Source organism: Plectrocnemia conspersa, unplaced genomic scaffold (genome assembly GCF_051122295.1).
Source record: "Plectrocnemia conspersa isolate PC_06_02 unplaced genomic scaffold, ASM5112229v1 ptg000005l, whole genome shotgun sequence".
In the NCBI taxonomy this organism is placed as follows: domain Eukaryota; kingdom Metazoa; phylum Arthropoda; class Insecta; order Trichoptera; family Polycentropodidae; genus Plectrocnemia; species Plectrocnemia conspersa.
In genome coordinates this window covers 28,728,171-28,749,592 of record NW_028277169.1, presented here as the reverse complement: position 1 = coordinate 28,749,592, position 21,422 = coordinate 28,728,171, and the positions used below count along the sequence as shown (strand labels likewise).

General features: G+C 33.6%; 2 protein-coding genes across 5 annotated transcripts in view; one reads left to right on the top strand and one right to left on the bottom strand.

The window, feature by feature from the left end:
- cyst (rho guanine nucleotide exchange factor 18 cysts) overlaps positions 1-21,422 on the top strand; it is an 84,093-nt gene that overhangs the window by 14,541 nt on the left and 48,130 nt on the right. The gene's annotated exons all lie outside the window — the stretch shown is intronic.
- LOC148235376 (odorant receptor 22a-like) lies at positions 1,953-3,548 on the bottom strand. Its single transcript, XM_088185711.1, has 4 exons — positions 3,073-3,548; positions 2,844-2,924; positions 2,609-2,764; positions 1,953-2,531 (listed from the first exon to the last, which is right to left on the bottom strand). Exons 1-4 carry the CDS (start codon positions 3,169-3,171, stop codon positions 2,472-2,474), a joined length of 396 nt encoding a protein of 131 aa, XP_088041837.1. The 5' UTR covers positions 3,172-3,548; the 3' UTR covers positions 1,953-2,471.

Here is a 21,422-nt window from a genome sequence, read left to right as displayed (position 1 = left end):
AAAGATGTCAGTAAGAGTCTTGAAGTCCCCCGATAAGCATGTGGTATTATAACTTGACCACGTGACTGCGATGCAGCGCTCGACATGCGTGTTGACCATAGGACGCCTACGCGCATACTGAAATTGAGCCGAGTTACTCGTTCTATCTTAGTTTGCGAAAAACCATATTATTATTTCTCTCACTGTTGTCACTGTTGGGAAATATCTTACCGCTCGCGCTCGAAAGAGCAGCTCTGACTTTGGTCCGTTTGCCAACAATGTTCAGAAGCGCTCGAAGCTGGCCAAGTTGACTGAATTACCCCCACTTTACCTCCCGTTCTCGGTAACCTCGGACAACTTCCGAAAGATTTTAGAGCGGGCAGAACTGAACTCGACCGAAGTAACCCACTATATTCTCCGTCCTTGGCCAACCTTGGCCAACTTCCAGAGAGTGTAGTACAGGCATAATAATATCAATATTTTACAAAAATAAAACAATAAAAAAATACAATCTATTATCAAATACAACATCTCTTAACACGTTTTATTTATTTAGATAAAATTTAGTCCTATTATATAGTACAATATATTGTTAGTTGCTGAAAGAAAACATAGCTATTTCATCAATTTACAAAGGAATAGATTTTTTAAATTTGCTTAAATTTTACAAAACATTTTATATCTGAAATTGTTTATTTCAATAATATAAATAATTGTTCAAACATATAATGACATATGTACATGTTACTGGTGTATATTTACTTTCATGTTTTTAGCTAAAATTTGATAAAAAAATAACAATATAATTTAAGGAAATAATACTCATATAATACTACTGGCACGGTAATGAATATGAAACATTTGTTTTGGGTGAAATATCTAAATGGGGACTAGAGTATGTAAATTGTCGAAAGATATCTGCGATACTCGCTATTGTTATCTGGCATCCCATTGCAAAAGAACATGCCCAGTTGCTAGTTGCTTTGTCACACACAAAAAAAAGAGCAGGAAACGTCATAAAATGCATTATACTTACCTTATATATAGAGCAAATGTATTCCTTATACTTTAAATAAGCTTAGAGTACGCTCGGGATAAGGATGCCGGTTTGTTATTGTGTGCGTGTACATGTACCATATGAGAGGGAGAAGCGATGTAGCGTGTACTTCGTTGTCTCGCTTTCTCTTTTAAGGACAGTCGCTGATTCGTCAACGCTGGTATTCGTCATTAAAGTGCAGTATGGCACATAAGTTCGATCTTCTCTAGTGATTTATTTTAAATAATTTCGTGTTGAAATTGGTTTAACCCAGATATGCCCACTGTCCCATGGGTAGGTCACTAAACTCGTGCCACTGTTTTTTATTTATAAATGAAATTTTAAGAGAACAAAATTTCTTGGGCATATCTGCATTAATTGATATCAAGGCTTCAAATATACACTGTAAGTTATTCGTTCTCTTACCCGTGGATTAAAATATTTTAATCATTTTTCCATTAATCCGTACGTTGTTGTTTTTTTTACACTATTCTCTGTAAGGCTTAAAAAAAGTTAATATTCTTATCGTTGCGCCAATGATAATTTTTTAATTTATTCAATGGATTCTAATGATTTAATAGAGTCGTCGAGCCATTAAACAATCTGCGAATAATTTCTTTCCCCATTTTATATCTTTTTGCTTTTGAAGAATAGCTAAAGACTTCATTATTTTTTTGACTAGTGAAAGATTTTGAATTTTGCAAATATTTAATTAATGACATCAATGTCTGGTTTCTTCGATTATATAATATATTTTTAATTGTCCGTTGAAATTTCCAACTCAGATGTATGTATGTTAAATAAACATATATTTTCTTTTAAAATAAAAAAATAAATATTCTGAGCGAAATTGTTTTGAGCCACACAGTTCACGCACACAATAGCAAACCGGAATCCTTATCCCGAGCGTACTCTACATATAACAAAAAATCGTACATAAATAAATATGTTTTTTTTAAATTCAGGGCCGTAAAATCGGATGTCACAGATTTTGCATAAATAATGTGGGACGATTTTACGGCCCCTTTGTATTTAAATTGTTAAAATAGTGATTAATAAAAAAAATATAATTTTAATTATAAATTAAAGTTTTAAAATATTTAATTTTTTTGTGGATATTTTTCAGATTGTTCCGAAAAATTGCCATGGTAATATATCAGAAAAGTTTGTTAGCCAGTCTGATCCCTCACATTTTCTTGAAATGGCAGCCATATAAAAAATCAATAGTTTTCTATATTGCATATATTTTATTAAGTGAAATTGAAATTTTTCACACAGAAATCTTTTTGATTCTTGCGGCTATTTTTATTTAGTGAATGGCACTCGAGTATCATCCGGCTCTTGTCAGATTTTATACGTAGCTACTTTAGGGTGGGCTTATAAACATCTACGTATATGTACATATATGTATTTGTACGTGCGTATTATTTAATATCTTTCTTGTGATAGGGATACGTTATTTTCTAGCAGCTCTGCCTTTGAACACGGTCCACATAGAATACGTCATTTGCATGCTCTGAAGCAAAAAAAGTATATAATGTACAATTTAAAAAAGTATGATTAACGACGTGTATATTCTTTTTTAAGCAGTACCGTAGAATACATTTCCATAGTTAACGGTCCGAATATTCCGGCGTTGAGTGTAAAAGGTTTTTGACACCTGTGCATCATTTGCAATAGGGTCTTCTTGTGGGTCTCCTTCATTCCGGTCCATTGCGACGAATACAGGCGTTCGGATAAGGCAAAACTCTAAAAAATCGATATATTCATACATTGTAAAGTAGTAATGGCGCAATATCAAATTTATGCAAGCGCGATTCTTATTCACCTTCACGGACACCAAATCGCCGATGTAGCAATATATGAATAGTTCTATTATGTGATCGAAGGATATTTGAAGGAATACGTTCTGTAAAAAGTCGGATATATTTCACATTTAAATCATCTAAATATTAGAAGCGTTAAAAATAATTAAAGATAACGTATTAAAATATATTTAGCCGTGCAGCGAAAAAATGTGATAATTTTATTTAAATCTATTATATTATTAAACTTGCCGATTTTTGATTTCCATCATACAACAAAGTACTGGTGATGATGACTGCTCCCGTGTAAAGTGGCTGCAATCCCAACACAGTACCGTACAGCTCGTTCATGTCATTTACAACTCTGAATAAAAAAATACGTTTCACGCGATGATATAATATCTTGTACGTTTTTATGTCTAGCGCTTTATTTTCACGCTACGCCGCATTATTCTCATTTGCAATTGAGATTCGTGCGTTACACGTGTATTCGCATAAATTATTCAACAAATATACTAACTCGAAGATTTTATTGTACTTCTTGATTATGGTGTCGAATATTCCGTCTATGACTTCGCGGGAATCGCCACCCTTGACGCAGTCCAGCTCGTCCACGTCGGCCGCAAGGCAGTCCAGGTGGCCACACAGCATCACGGCCAGCGTGCAGAACAAATTATTCATGGCCAGAGCCATGGAAATCTGAGCCGATAAAATCCATATCTGATGGAGAGCGGGGAAGTAATTAATTAGTGTGTAGCGGGTCCCGGTGCGGCGGTGTTGACCCTAGTCGAATTTCTTAATTGACGACGTGGGCAGAATGGGAAATTAACAACGATATTTCCCGATACTCCCACGGGGGCGTCGACACGCTACATCTGAGATTTTCATCTCTCACACCATAGTATTTGGGAAGAAACGTATCAGATATCGCGTCTATAAGACCGTATAATTTAATATTCCCGGATTGAATTTCAAATTTCTTAATAGTTACATATCTTACATACCCTACAAAGGGGGCGAGAGTCATAAGTCTGACGGGTGAAAATTAAAATGCTATATTGTGAGCGTGTCAACTTTTCATCAACCTGAGATTTCTTAATCGTAGTACTCAAAATGTCTCACACGTACCACATATTTGCGATTATTTTACGGTTGTGCTGTCGACGGAACCAACCACAAGCGAACCACTTTTGTGTGGTCGCTTGAAGTTCATATTAACGACAAAGAAGCGTGCATAACTACTAAAAACTGTTTTTTTATCTTACAAGCTATCATAAAATTTTAAGCAAATGCTTTATCATGTCTTATATTTTTCGAATCGGTTGCTATAACCATATTAAATATTGTCCCAAATATAGGGTATTTTTTTTAAAATCTTACGTTGTAACCTTACAAGCGTAAGCCCAATGCGTTACAACAGGGTAAATCTGTACCAACTTGATTAGTCAAATCAGACATAATAAATACATACAATTAAGTCTTAATCACCAGACTGAAAAATCTGTGAATCGATGACATCTATATTATTAATTATAAATTATTATGTGTAATTTAATTTTTATTCAATAAGCGTCACTGCAGCTGTAGCGCAATTTAAAAAAATAAAAATTCGAGTGTCGCTGCCGGAGCTCGAACCCATAACCTCAGGATTACTTGTCTGAGAAATTACGGACTGCGCTATTCCGTCCTTTCTATGTATTTATAATGCGCCATGATCGTCAAAAATAATGCATAGTTTATAAGAAAAAATATATAAAGATATAACAAAGCCGAGCATCTTATAATCAAGATTTTTCGCAGACGTCGTTTACATGTAAAGAGAACATTCACTTGTTCTTAAAATTTAGTGGAAGTGAAAGAGATCCAAGATGCTCGGTTACGTTGTGCGGAGCGCGTGTCATTTTAATTTTTTGTCGCCGATTCGCGTTCTATGTGTTATTTCGTAACGTTCTTGAATATTGCTCTATTACCTGGAATCCCAGTAAAGCGAAGTACTTGTTATTAAGCAGGATTCAAAATACGTTTCTCAGATATTTCCACAAGAGATTTAATTCTACTTGTTCAAATCATAAATAATCATATAGATTTTACAGATCTATTAAGACGTTTAATATAGGTACCCCTTATTTTACTAAATACTAATTTGTTTCATTTAAAAAAAAACAATTATAAATATAATTATTTAATGCATTAGTTAAAAAAATATTTGTGTCTACTTTTTATGATTTTGTATTATTTAATTGTAGTTGTTAAATATACAAAATTCTCTACTTAATTGCTGCTATGTGTTGTAACCAGGGCTGTGGAGTCGGAGTCGGAGTCGGAGTTGGAGTCGGAGTCGTGGAGTCGTGGTGTTTTGGCCGGAGTTGGAGTCGGAGTCGGAGTCGTGAAAAATGAGCGACTCCGAGCATTTTTTTAAATTATTAAATTTATGAATTTTTAATTGCGTAATAATGAATGTGTATAGCGTATGAATATTAAACGTGTAGAAAAACATCAAAAATACCTGATAAAATTAAAATTTTTTGAGTCGGAGTCGGAGTCGGAGTGGAGTCGTGTTGTTGGTAAATATCGGAATCGGAGTCGGAGTCGTGTTTTTTTTAACGACTCCACAGCCCTGGTTGTAACGACATTTACATTTACGTCTTTTAAAAGTCTTGTTTAAAGAGTCCATGCCACTTATAGATTATCCTATTGAACCAAGAGAGATAGTTTAAGGGTGTTTTTCCCTTACTACACGAATAACTTTTAAATTTCTATAAATACATTTACTCACGATGTATTCTCGATTTCGGTTTGATGTGTTTATTTGCTGATTAGTTGATAAGGAATTGTTACAAAATTTACACTTTAATGAATCACTTTTTTTGAATAAAGTGTGAGTCATTTCATTCATCTCAGTTTTTAACTTTTTACTCTCGTATACAGGCGGCCCTCGACTTTTGCACATAATTGGTTCTTGAAAATGTGTGCGAATGTTGAATGTTCGAAAGTAGAGGGAAGTAAAAAAAATTGAAATTGTGTGTATTTTAAAATATTTATTTATCAAGTAAATATAAGATGTTTAAGAGGCGTTTAAGAGACATGTTTAAGTGTGGTTTGCGGGTGTTTCCTTTGAAAAGTTATCAAGAGTTAACTGTTTTCCACTATTCTTTTTCTTTTCTTCATATAGTATTTTATAACATGCTATGTCTTTATTGATTGCCCTACGCACTTGAGATATGCGTTCTATATGTCTCATCTACATTAAATATTTGGCTAGAGGAATATTCTCCATCTTCAATAATTTTGGATAATTAGGAAATAAATTCTTTTGCAGCATCTTTATCCGCATCAGCCGATTCTCCAGTAAATTTAATATTATAAAAAGAATACCTCATTTTAAAATTGTAAAACCAACCGTTACTTGCTTGAAAAACCGTGTAAAATTTTTTTTTTAATCTATCCTTCCAATCTTTATGCAAACTAAGAGCTTTTGCTTGAATAATTGAAATACTCAGAGGGACATCTTTTTGATGTTGGTCATCGATCCATGATGACAAAGATTTTTCCATTTCATCCATTTTTTTGGAAACAAATCTTTAAAGATTGTGGAAATATATCTTTAATTTCCACAATTTTAAACGTATTCCTTAATTATATTTTTATTTTGCAAAATTGAACATATCGTAGACCTGTTTGTACATACGAACGTCCGATTGAAGCAACATATTCACTGCTATCAGAACGTCTAATAATTTCCATCTTTGTCTCGAGTCGTATGAAGTTTATCAGTCCTTGATTTATTTTTGTTCGTATCAACACTGAAGTTTTTCCGTTTCTCACTCATGTTTAGAATTTTTTTTAAATGTGCGAAATAGCGAATTGTGCATAAGTTGAGGGCCGCCTAAATTGTAGGTGTAGGTGCTTGGCTGTCATATGTACATATATATGAAGCGGTTTGGTGGTTTATTTTGGTTATAGTGATAATAAGTTCGCGATTGCAATCTATAGACGAAATACTTAGTCATGATTCCATTTTAAGTCTATATTTTGTAGGTTTATATCGTTCATTCTTTATGTTCGAGTATCGAGAGATTCATTGATTAAAACACTCAATATTGGAATATCATAAAGTACTTAATTATAATAAAAACTGACTCGCGCTTTTGTCGTTTCTAAATCGAAGCGTTTTCTATACGTATTATACTTGCAGATATGGGTACCGACGCCCATAAATCCCGGCACGCATTAAATAAATGAAATCTGTATCGATCTCCCTCTCTGTTGTTACATAACATACGTACACAACACAAACCTGCAATCCGCACAAGATCTCGTAGTAGGGAGACTGTTGATTGTCCACGTACGGTATGGTTAATCCAGACGCCGGCGTAGGAAAAGTGTGACCGATCAGAGCCCTGGTAAAGAAGAACATGGTTGTCATGGACAGGATCAGGGTGTCTATCATGAAGATGAACCATCCGTTTCTGGAAGTGTTTTTCATGATTTCGCGCCGCTTGTCGTCAACGATCCACTCGCAAAAGTCTTCAGTCAGCTTCTTGATTATGGCTCTAGGATGTAACAAAGTGTGATTAATCGGTTTAAAATTAACTTCTAAATCATTCGCATACCTGTTCTTCATCCTATATCTTATCGTAAGATAAATTCTATAGGAGCAGACCGATTGCGTAACAATAAACACCAACGTCTCAACAATATCTTGTATATCTTTATCCTCCCTGTTGTCGAACATGTTAATGGAATGATCGACGTCCAACATCAGCGAAGTGAAGACTATAGTCGGCGTCAGGATGGTTAAAATGGATGGTCTCCACGACTCTCTCTGTGTATCCCAGCCGAAAATTGCCATGGTCTTTTCGATGGCGTATAATCTCTTCTCTATAGTGCTTATAGGGGATTCGTTCTTAAACCATACAGATTTGAACCGCTTATACTCGTCCCTCAGCCCTTTCAGCATTTTGAATACTTGAACATTTCCTCGGTGGGTTGGGTTTTATATATTATAAAAGGGCGTTATCCATTTTTTGTGTGTCTAATTTTGGACTAACCGACCGAAGCGTGTCGCGTGACCAAACGATATTATTGTAATAATATTTTATTACGATATAAATTTTGGTCGAATATTATTATTATCATCTAACGGCGCACTGTATATTTTGTCATGCGAATTTTTGTGCAATGTATTAAAGCTCGCTTTCGTTGACTTTTGCTGTTAAAGTTCACTCAGTCGAATGTCAAACGTTTACATTTGGAACGTTGTGCGGAGAAAAGTAATTAATTATAAGAGTCGTTTACATTTATGTGGAGAAAGTTATTTCGAGCAGTACCGATTTTGTAGGAAATGAAATTTGTTATTAACAAGTGATTTATTTTTGCTATTTGTGTAGTCAAGTTTCTGAATAGATACTAATTCCAGCTACTTTCGCTGCGCAGCTAATATATTTTTGTAAGATAAGCTGCTCATTATTAATTTTTCAATGACATTTTGGAACCACATACAAACTAACCTTTAAGGTTGGTAGCCATATTCGTGGATGAAGAATTTGAAATCACCAAATGAAACACGGTTGGTTGTAAAAGTATTAAACACATTGCATGTATGTATTTATTCCCAGAATCTCGCTGATTAACGATTTTCTAACTAACTGCCATAGTTTTATTAATATGATCATGAAACTTATTTTAAAAATAGATACTGTAAATATCTCGGCTAAGTTCGTTATTCAGTCTGATCTTTTTTTTAAATAGAAATTAAAATTAAATATATTTTTGTCATGTTTGAAGACATGGAATAGTTTTTGTAAATATTTTAGCTAAGTTTATTAGTCAAACTAATTCGCTTTCTTGTTTCAAAATGGCGGTTTAAGGTTTTCTATCCCTAAGATATGTAACTTCACAAACAGAAAGACGCCGGTGGAAACTGGTAATAATTTATTAGTTAAATTTACACATTGCGAGTTACTATTATGGGCGTTTTCTCCGAGTGGTGATGGAGAAACTGGCGAAGGGATGACGTCAGATGTCTTCTGGTTGTGGCAGCGACAGATTAGTGAAAGTCAGTGCTAGTATTGTGGAGTTCCTTTCGTGTCTGAGCGTCTGTCCTCACCTTAAGTATTAAGAGCTGCAAAGCTTGCTAACGAATCATAATCATGCAATTACCATCCAGACAATTGTTACGCTTGTTAATATGTATACGCCTCTAGAAAGTGACATTAGTTTGATGGAAATCTTTTCGAGGTCGAATTTTACAACGGGATTATTGTGTCCTTACGGTGCTTTTTATCTTCCGGTGACCGTTTCACAAGAAAGAAATATTCTTTCAATGCATCGGAGAATAATTGCTTGTTATTTATGTGAACCTTTTTTTCTGTACGTAACGAGGACTTTTGTGTGATCCCATATTTTACGTCCTATTGTCTAATTCATCCATATTATTACGAATGATCGCACTTGGTCGCGAGTTTCAAGAATAAGACTCCACAGCGGCTATTCAAAAATTATAAAAATAGTTGCTTCGTTATAAAACGTAGAGAAAATTAAAAAAACATAAAACGTTTAAAAATTTAAATTTAAAAAATATCAACCGTGTTTAAAAATCCTAGAGAAAAAATAAGTAATGTCAAAAATAGTATATACTAGAGATTTTATATATGTTATAGTTAAAGTGTTAAATTACGATAAAGTATTCAATGACTAGACAAAGTATGCACTAATTATGAGTTTTAGTTAAAGTTTACAATGCTACATCTATTTTGGTCTAAGGATTTGAGGTGGGTTTTATAATCGATGACATCTTAAAGTGCTTAAGATATTATACAGTTATTTAGACACTGGTGGTGATTTTACAGAACAGCTTTTTCCGTTTTTGATTTTATGACTTTTTTAAAATAAAGTTTAATTGCTGTTATTTTTTATTGCTAAGAAATATGATAATGTGTATGTTTCAATCATTTATGTGAGGGATTTTTAATATCCATCTAGGATTTTTTGGATTGAAAAAATAAATAAATTTGCAAGAAATTATATACGTAGATGTTTATTTGGTAAACCTTTGCTTTAAATGTAAAAATGAAAATATAAAAATGACACACCAGATGTCACTGAGCATAATTCTACAAGTTAATCACCTGTCATTACAAAAAAAGGTCGTAGAGCCAATAAAAAAAACTAGCGTTAGTCAGAACAGTATATATATTTAATATATATTTTAAACCATTTATGTAAAGTAAATCTTATGACTAATTTATATAATCCTCCGTTTAAATATATTCGTTGCTGAGAGTTATTCATGGGGTGTTCACTGTTCTGACAAACGCTCGCTCGCACCTAACCTGTCCAACAGTTAAATGTTATAATTAACTAATAACGACTCCTGGTGTCACCAAGCGGTCACCCATCCAATGCTGCTTTTCTTAGGTCGTTAGCTAAATCAACGCTAATGCACAGCTTATTTATTTTAATGCACATATTATTCGTTTAAGGTCACACTACAAATAAAATATTTTTTATTGAACATAGATATGTTTATTTAATGCTCACTTTTTTATTAAAGCAAATACACATGTTGAAAAACGATAACATTCTTTATTTTATTTGTATGTATATTTTTATTAAAAAATTATATATTTTTTCTACTTTAAATTTTTCCAAAAAACAATGATTAAAATGTTGTTTATTTTATTTATATACATGTAATTAAACAGATAATTATGATTTTTTCATGTATTATATCTCTTCTAGAATCTAGATTTGCATGTTCTATTAAAAAAAATATTTTTTAATATGACTACTAGTGTACGTTAGGTAAACATTTTGATTACTTTGACAAACATCGAACAGTGAAAGCTTAGAAAAACTAGTTACATTGTTCATAAATTATTTGATGTGTACTGTAACTAGTGATTTTACAGTGTATACATTATCTAGTTAATGTATGAATTATCAAAATTCACATATACATAACTTTGCCGGACATATTTTAATTCCTAATTCTCAAAGTTAGTTACAATAATAGTCGTTCAATGAATGCTTTTTTAATTCATCTCAAACACCTTTATGTGCTGGCAGATGGAAATATCATAATTCAAGCGCTCAGGTGTTAAAGGATACGATATAAATGGGGGAAGTCGGGAATGAAAGCTAGTTTTGCAATAAACCATTCTATGTTACACAAGTTGCTCCTATCAAAGTGATAGGAAGTTATTTACATATTGTAATTAAATTTACCTGTCCAGTTTGTCACGTTTTGATTGACTAAAACGAAACGCCTATAAGAAAATCGCTTTTAACTGATAAACGTACACATAGTACCTTTCTAATTAATTTATAGCGCCGCTTCTAACCCTTCTCGCTCGTGTGACTTGGTTTATTGGTCTATTTACGCGCGTGTAAATTTTGCACATGTCTAGAAAACGAACCGTTTGCGGGACACGAGTTTGTTATCGTTAACGTTACGTAACGTTAAACTTACAATGCAGAGCGAACAGTGCAACATTTGTGCAAACTATGATTATGTTTACTAATGCAATAGTACGCTTATTTGAAAAGCGAAAATATCATCTATGGTCACCTTACATTGTCATTGTTAAAACATTCTTATTACTGCTTATTATATCACTCAATTGGGCGTAATATTGTTTATCACAATTGGATAATTATATACGTACAATCAAAACTTTGTAACTGAATTATTTAATACGTTCTTCATAAATTGAACCAAAAATGTAACAGGAAATTAAATATACATATCTAGCATTTTATTGTATAGTAAGTATAATTATTTTCTCACGCCCTCTATCGTCATCGAGTGCATCGATTTCTGCTCAAGTTTCATTTTCGGGCTTCACCGTATCGAATTTCTTATGGGAGTACGTTGTGTATGACATCCGCGAACCTTTGTCGTTTGACCGGTTTTGGGCTGATTTATGATGTGACACGAATATGTCAGTTTGACCGATTATGCGAATTGTGATAGTACATGCGAAAGCGTACGCGATTTCAGCAGGATCAGGATGTGATTTTTTACGCACACGTCGCAGATTTATTTTAACAGTTTAATCATTTCTTGCTGAAGTCAGCTACGGCGTAATACTCGGTATCGACAATGTTTACGTTTTCTGCGTATGCAGCAATAATCGAAACTATGGTAATATGAAATTGTTGCGAAGTTTTAAAATAATCAGTTCAGTCGTATATTTTTTGTAATTATCGCTCGCTAATAGAACAGAATAAACAAACTTACTCTCTGAAAAAGCGCTACCGAAACACCTGTTTCACAAGTTATCTAGGGAAGACGAAAGACTGAAACTATTTCGCATGTTTGAATTGCTCCGTTGAAAGTCGAAATTGCACATTAAACGATACTTGTGGAATTTCTTTTACACGCTCACATGTCATTACAGTTGTATATTTATGTACATACATACATCATCTTATGTCTAAATGCATATTTTTTTTAAATTCTAAAATCGACATTAATCGTGTGACATGTGTGTGTAGATTCGCATTCGAACACTCCATTTTTTTTTGCTTTAATTTCCCCGAGAGTTACCACATGCCGACACGCAACATTATCAACCGTGCGTGCGCTCAAAGTCGCGAGAAAAACTATTCGTTCAAAATTCCCCATTCGAGTTTCCCCGGGTGATTTGCGAGAATTCGTTTAAAAGTGAGAGCATATGTAGAATGTGTGGGTGTTTTATTTTCTTTCTCCGTATATAAGAACGTAACTTCTGCATTGCGTTCTTTAATTTCGTCCTTCGAACGTATTGTTTTACAGATCGATCCGAAGGAGTGTGGGCACGAAATGGGTCACGGACAAAGACTTACCTGATTATTCCCGACTGCGAATCGATGCTCTAAGTGTTACTTGTTGCGGTGAAAAATAATACAGAACGAAAAATTAAAAATGTATTTAAAAAAATCAATATTAAAAAGGCGGCATAAACGTATTGTACATATATTGTAATTTTAAAGATACACTTGAATATGCAACATTTCAACTAAGCTTAAGTAAACTTAAAAATAATAGTTTCAGATAATAATTAAAAATATAACTTGTTTGAAATAATTATTCATATATGTCTTTAATCACTTTTGTTGGAACAACAGCATGGTTTCGTTCCGCCCGTTACAATGTATTTCAATGTAATTCAAGTAGACGTCGTATATACAGATTTTGAGAAGGCCTTAGACAAGATTTGTTATGGGTTATTATTAAAAAAATGTCAAACCTCGGTTGCTCGGATGATTTAACTCGGTTAGACAGTTTGTAACACACGGCGGCCGATTGTCGAAAGAATATTTCACCCCTTCGGGGGTTCCTCAAGAGTCCAATCTGGGCCTCTGCTCTTTATGTTATTTATTAACGACATAAATACGGCAGTTACAAATTCAAGTTTTCTTCTGTATGCAGATGATTTAAAATTGCATAACTGCATTCGATCTGCTGCGGAATCCTTCTATATACAGAGTGATTTAGACTATGGAGATGGGCTTCCGTTAACCCTTTCCGCTCGTATGGTGCGTGAGACGCACCAGTACTTGGGTCTATATTACTCGTCAGGCGCATCAGACGCACCATTTCAATTAATGAAATATAACGTCGATTTTTGGGTATTTCCTGTGCATGTTTTGAATGGCGTTTTTGCAGTGTTGTAGACAAGAGTTTCAAGAGTCATACCTTATCAAAAAAATATCATTTTTACCTGAATCAAGCCGGGGAGAGCTTATTTATCGGGATAAGTCGGGGTTTTTTTGATGACTAAATTTAACGGCAGATTTGCCGTAGCTTCTCCCAAAGGCAACAGTTGGCGATCGCCTTTCGGTTGACACGCGTCGGTGACGTTTTTATTACCTATTCTGTTTTCGACAGTGGCTCGGTTATCCGTAATTTGTGTCTAAGTGAAACTATATATAGTGACTGATAATTTTGTTTAATTACTTATTTTGTAATTTTATTGTGAAGTTATTGTAAAGTTATTTTTTAAATATTATTGTGAAAAAATAGTGCTATGGCTAAATATAGAGATTGTGAAGATATGTTTTGTAATGATAGTTTATAATCGTATATTGGGCGACAGTCAAATGGGCGATTCAAAATGGGCGACAGACAAACGGGCGATGGTCTTTTGGGCGATACAATAATAATGCATTACAAATAAATGTGATGCAAATCATGATCTTATAATTAATTAAATAATTAACGTAATTAAATACATACGAAAATATAAGTAATATTTTTTAGAAAAGAATTAAAAGATGAAAACATTATTCGGTCTAAACAAAATATAATATACCTACATAAGATATATGTATATGTATATTTACTTATCATTTGTGCATATTTAATCATAAAATTAATCACTTAAACAGTTTGATTTTTTTATTCAAGAATTTAAGAGAGTTACTCGATATCATAAAACACTTTATATTTTGAGACTTATAAATTACTGTGAGAACAATCTTTTGGAATTTCCAAAAATCGCATACTTTACCGTTATCTATTTTAAACTGGATAGGGTAGTTATATATAAATATAATAACCCAGAACTAGCGCTGATAAGTGCTTATCGCAGATTTTACCCTTTACGCGATTTTTTTATATTTTGAGAATTATAAATTACTGTGAGAACAAACTTTTGGAATTTCCAATATAATTTTTCGTTTTAACCCTTTATAGGACACATATTTTTGTTTTATTTACATTTTTTAAAAATGAATTAATATCTTATTTGTCGTTTTATGCTGCAATATTCTAAATTAAGTCAACTTTATATTGAATGGTAAACTGACCTACCAATGTACGTTATCACGGGTGCTCTTGTAACATTAGGTTCATTATTAAAAAAAAAAACAGGAAAAATAAACCTTAATTTTGGTGGTATATACATGTACCACTTTGTTCAAGGTGTCCTATAAATAGTTAATGTATATTTTATTAATATTTACAATAAAGCAAGGCGTGCAAGTTTTTTTTAATTTCTGTCGCCCAATAAACCGCCCAATTGACCGTCGTCGTCGTATAAAATTACAAACAAATACATATTTACCATACAGCTATTCATTAATAAAAGTTTTGTCTATTTTTAATTAAGAAATATATAAAATAATATGACACTAACTGCAACGTTCCATTTGCCCTTCGATGGGGAGATGAGACTAATATTAGTTTATATAAATATAGATATCTTGTGGGTTTCTTTAATTATGGAAAAAACGTACAATTTGTAATTCTGTGAGCGATGTAAGCTGGCTTCGTTCGCAGGTAGATATATCTAAACCTAAAACCGAGCGGCATATTGTTATTTGTGTATATTTATGGTTTAAACATTTTTCGGTCCCATAAATATTTTAAAAAGGGTCGTCACCCTATTGTGTTAATTTATTGTTATGGATTGCCAACCAATGGTACTTTAGAGAACCAAAAAAAATGAAAATGTAATTTAGAGAAATGCAAGTATTTGTTCTGATTTCTTCGTTTTTGATATTAGTTTATTCATAGTTATGCTCTACATATATAATTTTAATTTTTAAAAAGAATTTAACATTTTTCATTTTTCCCGAGCTGGCGACATACCTAGTACGAAAACGATTACGAGTGCAAAGGGTTAACCATCTGCCATTTAGTGTCGGAAAGTGCCTGTTTATTCCTACGATCTCGGTGGGAACATTTTGGCTAGATAAACTTCCACTAAAGATCTCGAAATCGCTTCTGAGAGCAAGTGGAGGTTCTCTCTACACATACACGACGTCACGTGATAAATATTCCAAGATGCTCGGCTTTGTTATGAGGAACGCTTTAATCATGCTTTAACGATCCGTCAGTTATTCGTAGCATAGCTTTGACACCTTAGTTTGTAGCATTGTTGAATCGAAATCTATAATTTGAAATCCCCCAATAACCAAATATTCCTTTTTAGTGGAATAAAATCAAAAAAGTTTTTTATGATACTTTTACAAAAGGACATTTGGTTATTATCCGTTCTTATATCCCAGCGCTTTTCTTTTAGGAGCGTTGGAAAACGATTCGCTGAGTTCTCGCAGAAAGTCTGAGTTCTCGCAGAAAGTCGTATGTCGCTAAGCATTTCTTCAAATTACTGAAGGGTGCTGTCGACAATCCAGTTATTCTCGAGTAATTCCAGTTTTGGATTCCAGAACGTCTTAGAGAATCACGATCGCGTCCTCTTTTATAGCCGATGGGGTTAGGACGTCTGCACTTTCCGACTCGCCTATGGCTGTGGCCATCCGGCTCCGTACTACGCGGGCGTTACACATTGACCTGTTTAATGTTAGTTCGTCATTTCATTTTGATATTTTATGATTTTTTATTTTATTTTATTATTTTAATTATGTATATATATATTTTTGTGTATTAAAATACTACAAGTATTGTTTTCGACCATCGTGAGGCATTGGGGTTACGTAGATCCGAATTGAATCTAAATCAATAAATAATACAATTATTGTTTTCGACCATCGTGACGCATTGGGTTAATCTTTTAGGTTACGACGATCTTAATTTAATCTAAATAAATAAATAAATAGCAGGCAAGTCTAACGGTACGCCTCATAAGATTCCCATGTCGTCTGGACGAAGTACCGTTACACGAAATAGCATGCTTTTCTCTTTCTTCGTTGCGTGCGACACCCCTCCTACTTTTATTTCTAGGAGATCGGCGTCAGTTCTGGATTGTTAAATGAATAAATTTGAATAACCTACAATACCACTAACTTCATTCCATAATTTTGCTACTTATGTATCTGATTTTTTTAATTTTGCGCAGAATTTCAAAGATCTTTTAAATAAATATAATTATTATAGTCATTATTAAACGTGTTCCTACTATTGTTGTTTCCAAAAGCAATAAAATATTTGTATTTATTATAAGAAAAGAGCATTATTATATAATAAAAATAAAATGGCGAATCTTTAGAAGCGCAGGGTGTATGGCTGAGAGGCAAATAGTATTGGATTCTAATTAGAATGTAACGCTAAACCGTCGAGCTCGATAGGGAATCTTATGATGCATTCTGTTATGTAACAGAGAAATGACCGCGCCGCCGCGGCCTACCGGCTCTTTATTTATGATAGGATAAACAAAGCAGGTTTTGAATACCCGATTTTTTTCTACTATTTGTACATTTTTGTCTCCAATCTGACATATAACCCAAATAGTCTTACGGAATACGCTTCACTAAACATAGGTGTTAAATATTAGGAATGAGTAAATGTCAATAATTATATTTAAATAAAAAAAAGGCGTGAAATGTGTTATTTGAAAAAAACATTTTTCATTGGAAAATAATACAATATTTTTTCTGTTACCAACTAAAAATATATTGTACTATACTTCGTTTCGTTTAACAGAGTCACTTTGAGGCTTATCTAGTATTTCACAGTGATATTTCATTGGTCCGCTTGCGCCGAGCAAAGTTGTCACGTACGTTCCAACTACTTCATTGTTATTCCGACACTCGCATTGCACGGACGTCTTCAAATTGTTATCGCTGTACATACGTAAATGATAACGATTGATAAATTATTGATTTTTATAGCTTATAACTTTCGCTATTTCAACATAAAAAATATAGGCGGCCCTCGACTTTCGCACATAATTGGTTCCTGAAAATGTGTGCGAATGTTGAATGTACGAAAGTCGAGGGAAGTAAAAAAATTGAAATTGTGTGTATTTTAAAATATTTATTTATCAAGTAAATATAATATGTTTAAGAGACACGTTTAAGTGAGGTTTGCGGGTGTTTCCTTTGAAAAGTTATCAAGAGCTAACTGTTTTCTACTATTCTTTTTCGTTTCTTCATATAGTATTTTATAACATGCTATGTCTTTATTGATCGCCCTACGCACTTGAGATATGCGTTCTCCACTGGGATCACAATCTTCCATAATATTTAAAAATTTGTCAAGGTGCTTGAAGGCTTCATTTATATTTTTCATTGTTAAAGAGTTTTCCAAAATAAACCTGTCTCATCTACATTAAATATTTGGCTAGAGGAATATTCTCCATCTTCAATAATTTTGGATAATTAGGAAATAAATTCTTTTGCAGCATCTTTATCCGCATCAGCCGATTCTCCAGTAAATTTAATATTATGAAAAGAATACCTCATTTTAAAATTGTAAAATCAACCGTTACCTGCTTGAAAAACCGTGTTAAAATCTTTTTTTAATCTATCCTTCCAATCTTTGTGCAAACTAAGAGCTTTTGCTTGAATAATTGAAATACTCAGAGGGACATATTTTTGATGTTGGTCATCGATCCACGATTACAAAGATTTTCCATTTCATCCATGTTTTTTTTGCGGTGTTTTTTTGGAAACATTTAAAGATTGCGGAAATATATCTTTATTTTCCACAATTTTGAACGTATTTCTTAATTATATTTTTATTTTGCAAAATTGAACACATCGTAGACCTGTTTGTATCATACGAACGTCCGATTGATGCAAAAGATTCACCGCTATCAGAACGTCTAATAATTTCCATCTTTGTCTTGAATCGTGTGAAGTTTATGAGTCCTTGATTTATTTTCGTTCGTAGCAATACAAGTTTTTCCGTTTCTCACTCGTGTTTATATTTTATTTAATTTTTTTTTTGAAAAAAAATTTAATTTAAAAAAATTGTTTTTTTTTTTAAATGTGCGAAATAGCGAATTGTACGAAAGTCGAACGTCCGAAAGTCTTTTTCACTGATGAATAATGACGAAATGAATAGACCTTAAAGTGACTCTGTTAAAAGAAACGAAGTGTAGATTTATAGACCGCAGGTAGTAAAACACTAATATGAATCTTGCATTCAAATCTCGACTCGAGTGTGAGTAAGCGCATTGAGTTTATAAAGTACATATGAAATATGATGTAGTTGAATTTCATCCATGCCATCCTACACTAACATAAATATTTCTGAATGCACCAGAGGAATTAATTTGCATCGCTATTCACAGAGGAATAAATTTATCGGGCGCGCAAATAGCACATCGAATTATAACGTTTCAGTCAGTCCGCGAGCTTTTAACCAGTTAATTCAAAAACATGATCCTGAGAAATTAAAACGAACGAACGATACGCACCGTATCAATTTTCGGAGGCAATCCATTACCCTTGTCTGTGTACAAAATTTTAATTAGTTTTCGTGTATATGCATTTTGTAGGTTATTGGTATACGTATATACATATATAAACAAACGGTGGTTTTATTGATTTATTTTTTCATTTCGTTCAAAAGCTCGGAATAACGCAAGCTTGCACAGATACGTTGCATTGAAAACGCTTTCCGTCAGTTTATAATTAAAAACAATGCATACGTACAGCGCGGCCGAAAGCGATAAACGACGTTTCCTGCTATTTTTCTTCGTTTCACAAAGGAAATTCAAAGAAACGTGGAGAATCTTGTTTATTTATTTTATGATGAATGAATCTTTGTTTCGAGTCTCACTCGACACGAATGTTCTGCAAAAAATAAAAGTGTTTGCCTCCATTCTTGTGATAATTCCAATAGCAATATCCTTTGAAGAGGGTCTTTACTTCGATACATACGTATATTTTATTATAATGTAATACAGGATGACCAAACACAGGCGAGCGAAATTATTCATTACGTAAATTTCTTAGTAAAATATTAATGAATATAGCTCGTGAACCGTTAAGGTTACAAAAAAATAAAGAGAATATATTAAAGAACATCTTAAGGTCATAGCATTATTGAAATGGGCATGGTATCCGCTTAAAAAGTTGTGTAACGCTGATATCTCGTGAACTTTTAAAGCGAAATAAGAAATATATTTTAAATTATACACTTTGTAGCATAATCTCCCGAACTTCGTCCAGTAATGTTCTACTACACTTGCCCTACCCTGTAAGTACGATTTCTCTATTTTATTTTTGGATTTCGGATCCGAGCGAGTGACTTTTAAAGTTAATGATACTTGTCAGGCATCAATGAGTAAACTGCTTTGCAGGCTTTCCCCAATGTATCATGATGGCCATTATACAAGCAAAAATAAAAATCAGTTATAGTGCACAACCTAAAATAGACGAGCATCATCCCGCGTGAATTTTTTCAGCTCTTCATAGCTATCGCGGAAAACATTGAAAAGCTGGATGGCTCGCTTGCTGATGTTCTGGTCGCAACGGTCAAGAATAAAGGACGCGTTCGCGACTCTCTAGGCACTCTAAAATTCGCAGCCGAAAGCATTAATAAAAATAATTATATGAACGAGCATTATTTTTATGATAAACGTTTTTCGTATAATCTATATATTATATATACATCTAATCGTTTTCACATTTTTTCTGTTGGTTCAAAAGGTTACCATAATTCTTGTCATGTGTGGTGTTTTTTTTTGTTTTAACTGATGTGTGAATATCTGGGTTTTATCATTGGCGTTCAAACAGTCTTCATAAAAGTGAATCCGATTGCGTTTGTGATTAACTGTTCGATTAACACCCATCGTATCACCCCCAGTTCTATGGTTAGGATACGAAATCCTCTAATATGCCTTCATCCTTATCATTTCCAGACACATTTAATCTTTTAAATATGTGGTTAATGATGATCCCATGGCGTACTCTGGAAGTTGGCCAAGGTTGGCCAAGGACGGATAATATAGTGGGCTACTTCGGTCGAGTTCGGTTCTGCCTGCTCTAAAATCTTTCGGAAGTTGTCCGAGGTTACTGAAAACGGAAGGTGAAGTGGGAGTAATTTAGTCGACTCTGCCAGTTTCAAGCGCTTCCAAATATTGTCGGCATATTTTCCGAGTCAAAGGGACCGAAGTCGGAGCTGCTCTTTCGAGTGCGAGCAGTGAGATACTTCCCCTTTCGCTCTCTCGCGTTGCTAAGTGACGAGAGAGAGAGAGATAATGATATGGTTTTTCGCAAACTGAGATAAAACGAGTAGCTCGGTTCAATTTCAGTATACGCGTAGGCGTCCTATGGTTAACACGCACGTCGAGCGCTGCACCGTGGTCACGTGGTCAAGTTATAATACCACATGCTTATCGGGGACTTCAACAGACTCTTACTGACATCTTTGAATATTTTAGGGCACTGAATGGGATTAACTATATTTTTGATAGTATATTCTTCTAACAGATATCGTTATTATATTTTTTTATATAAAATTAAATAATTAATGGTACTTGATTTTGTTAAAAAAAATCGTTTCGAATATCCTTATGTATTTTCCTATATCGGTTTATATAAATGTCACACCATAACGAATTCTTATTTAGAATCGATGGCGCCAATTTTTGGATAGTCACACATGCGGTGGTCTTATTCTGAAGTATAATTTTTATGCCTTATGGCATTTTGCAAAAGCCGACAAAGATTTTGCGTAAATTGAATATTTACGACCGAAATGTTTTCACTGATATTGTATTGCTGAGTGCTCACACAAACTTTTATAATTATCAGTAGCGTAATTTTAATAATATGACAATTTAAAATTGCGATTATTTGGCACATTTTTCGATCGCGCGCAAATATGCCAACTGTACGTGACAGCAGCCGCCGTGCGGACGTCATCCACACCGCGAAGCGTACGGGCATATGAGATCCGCGACAATGTGGGCGCTTACTCA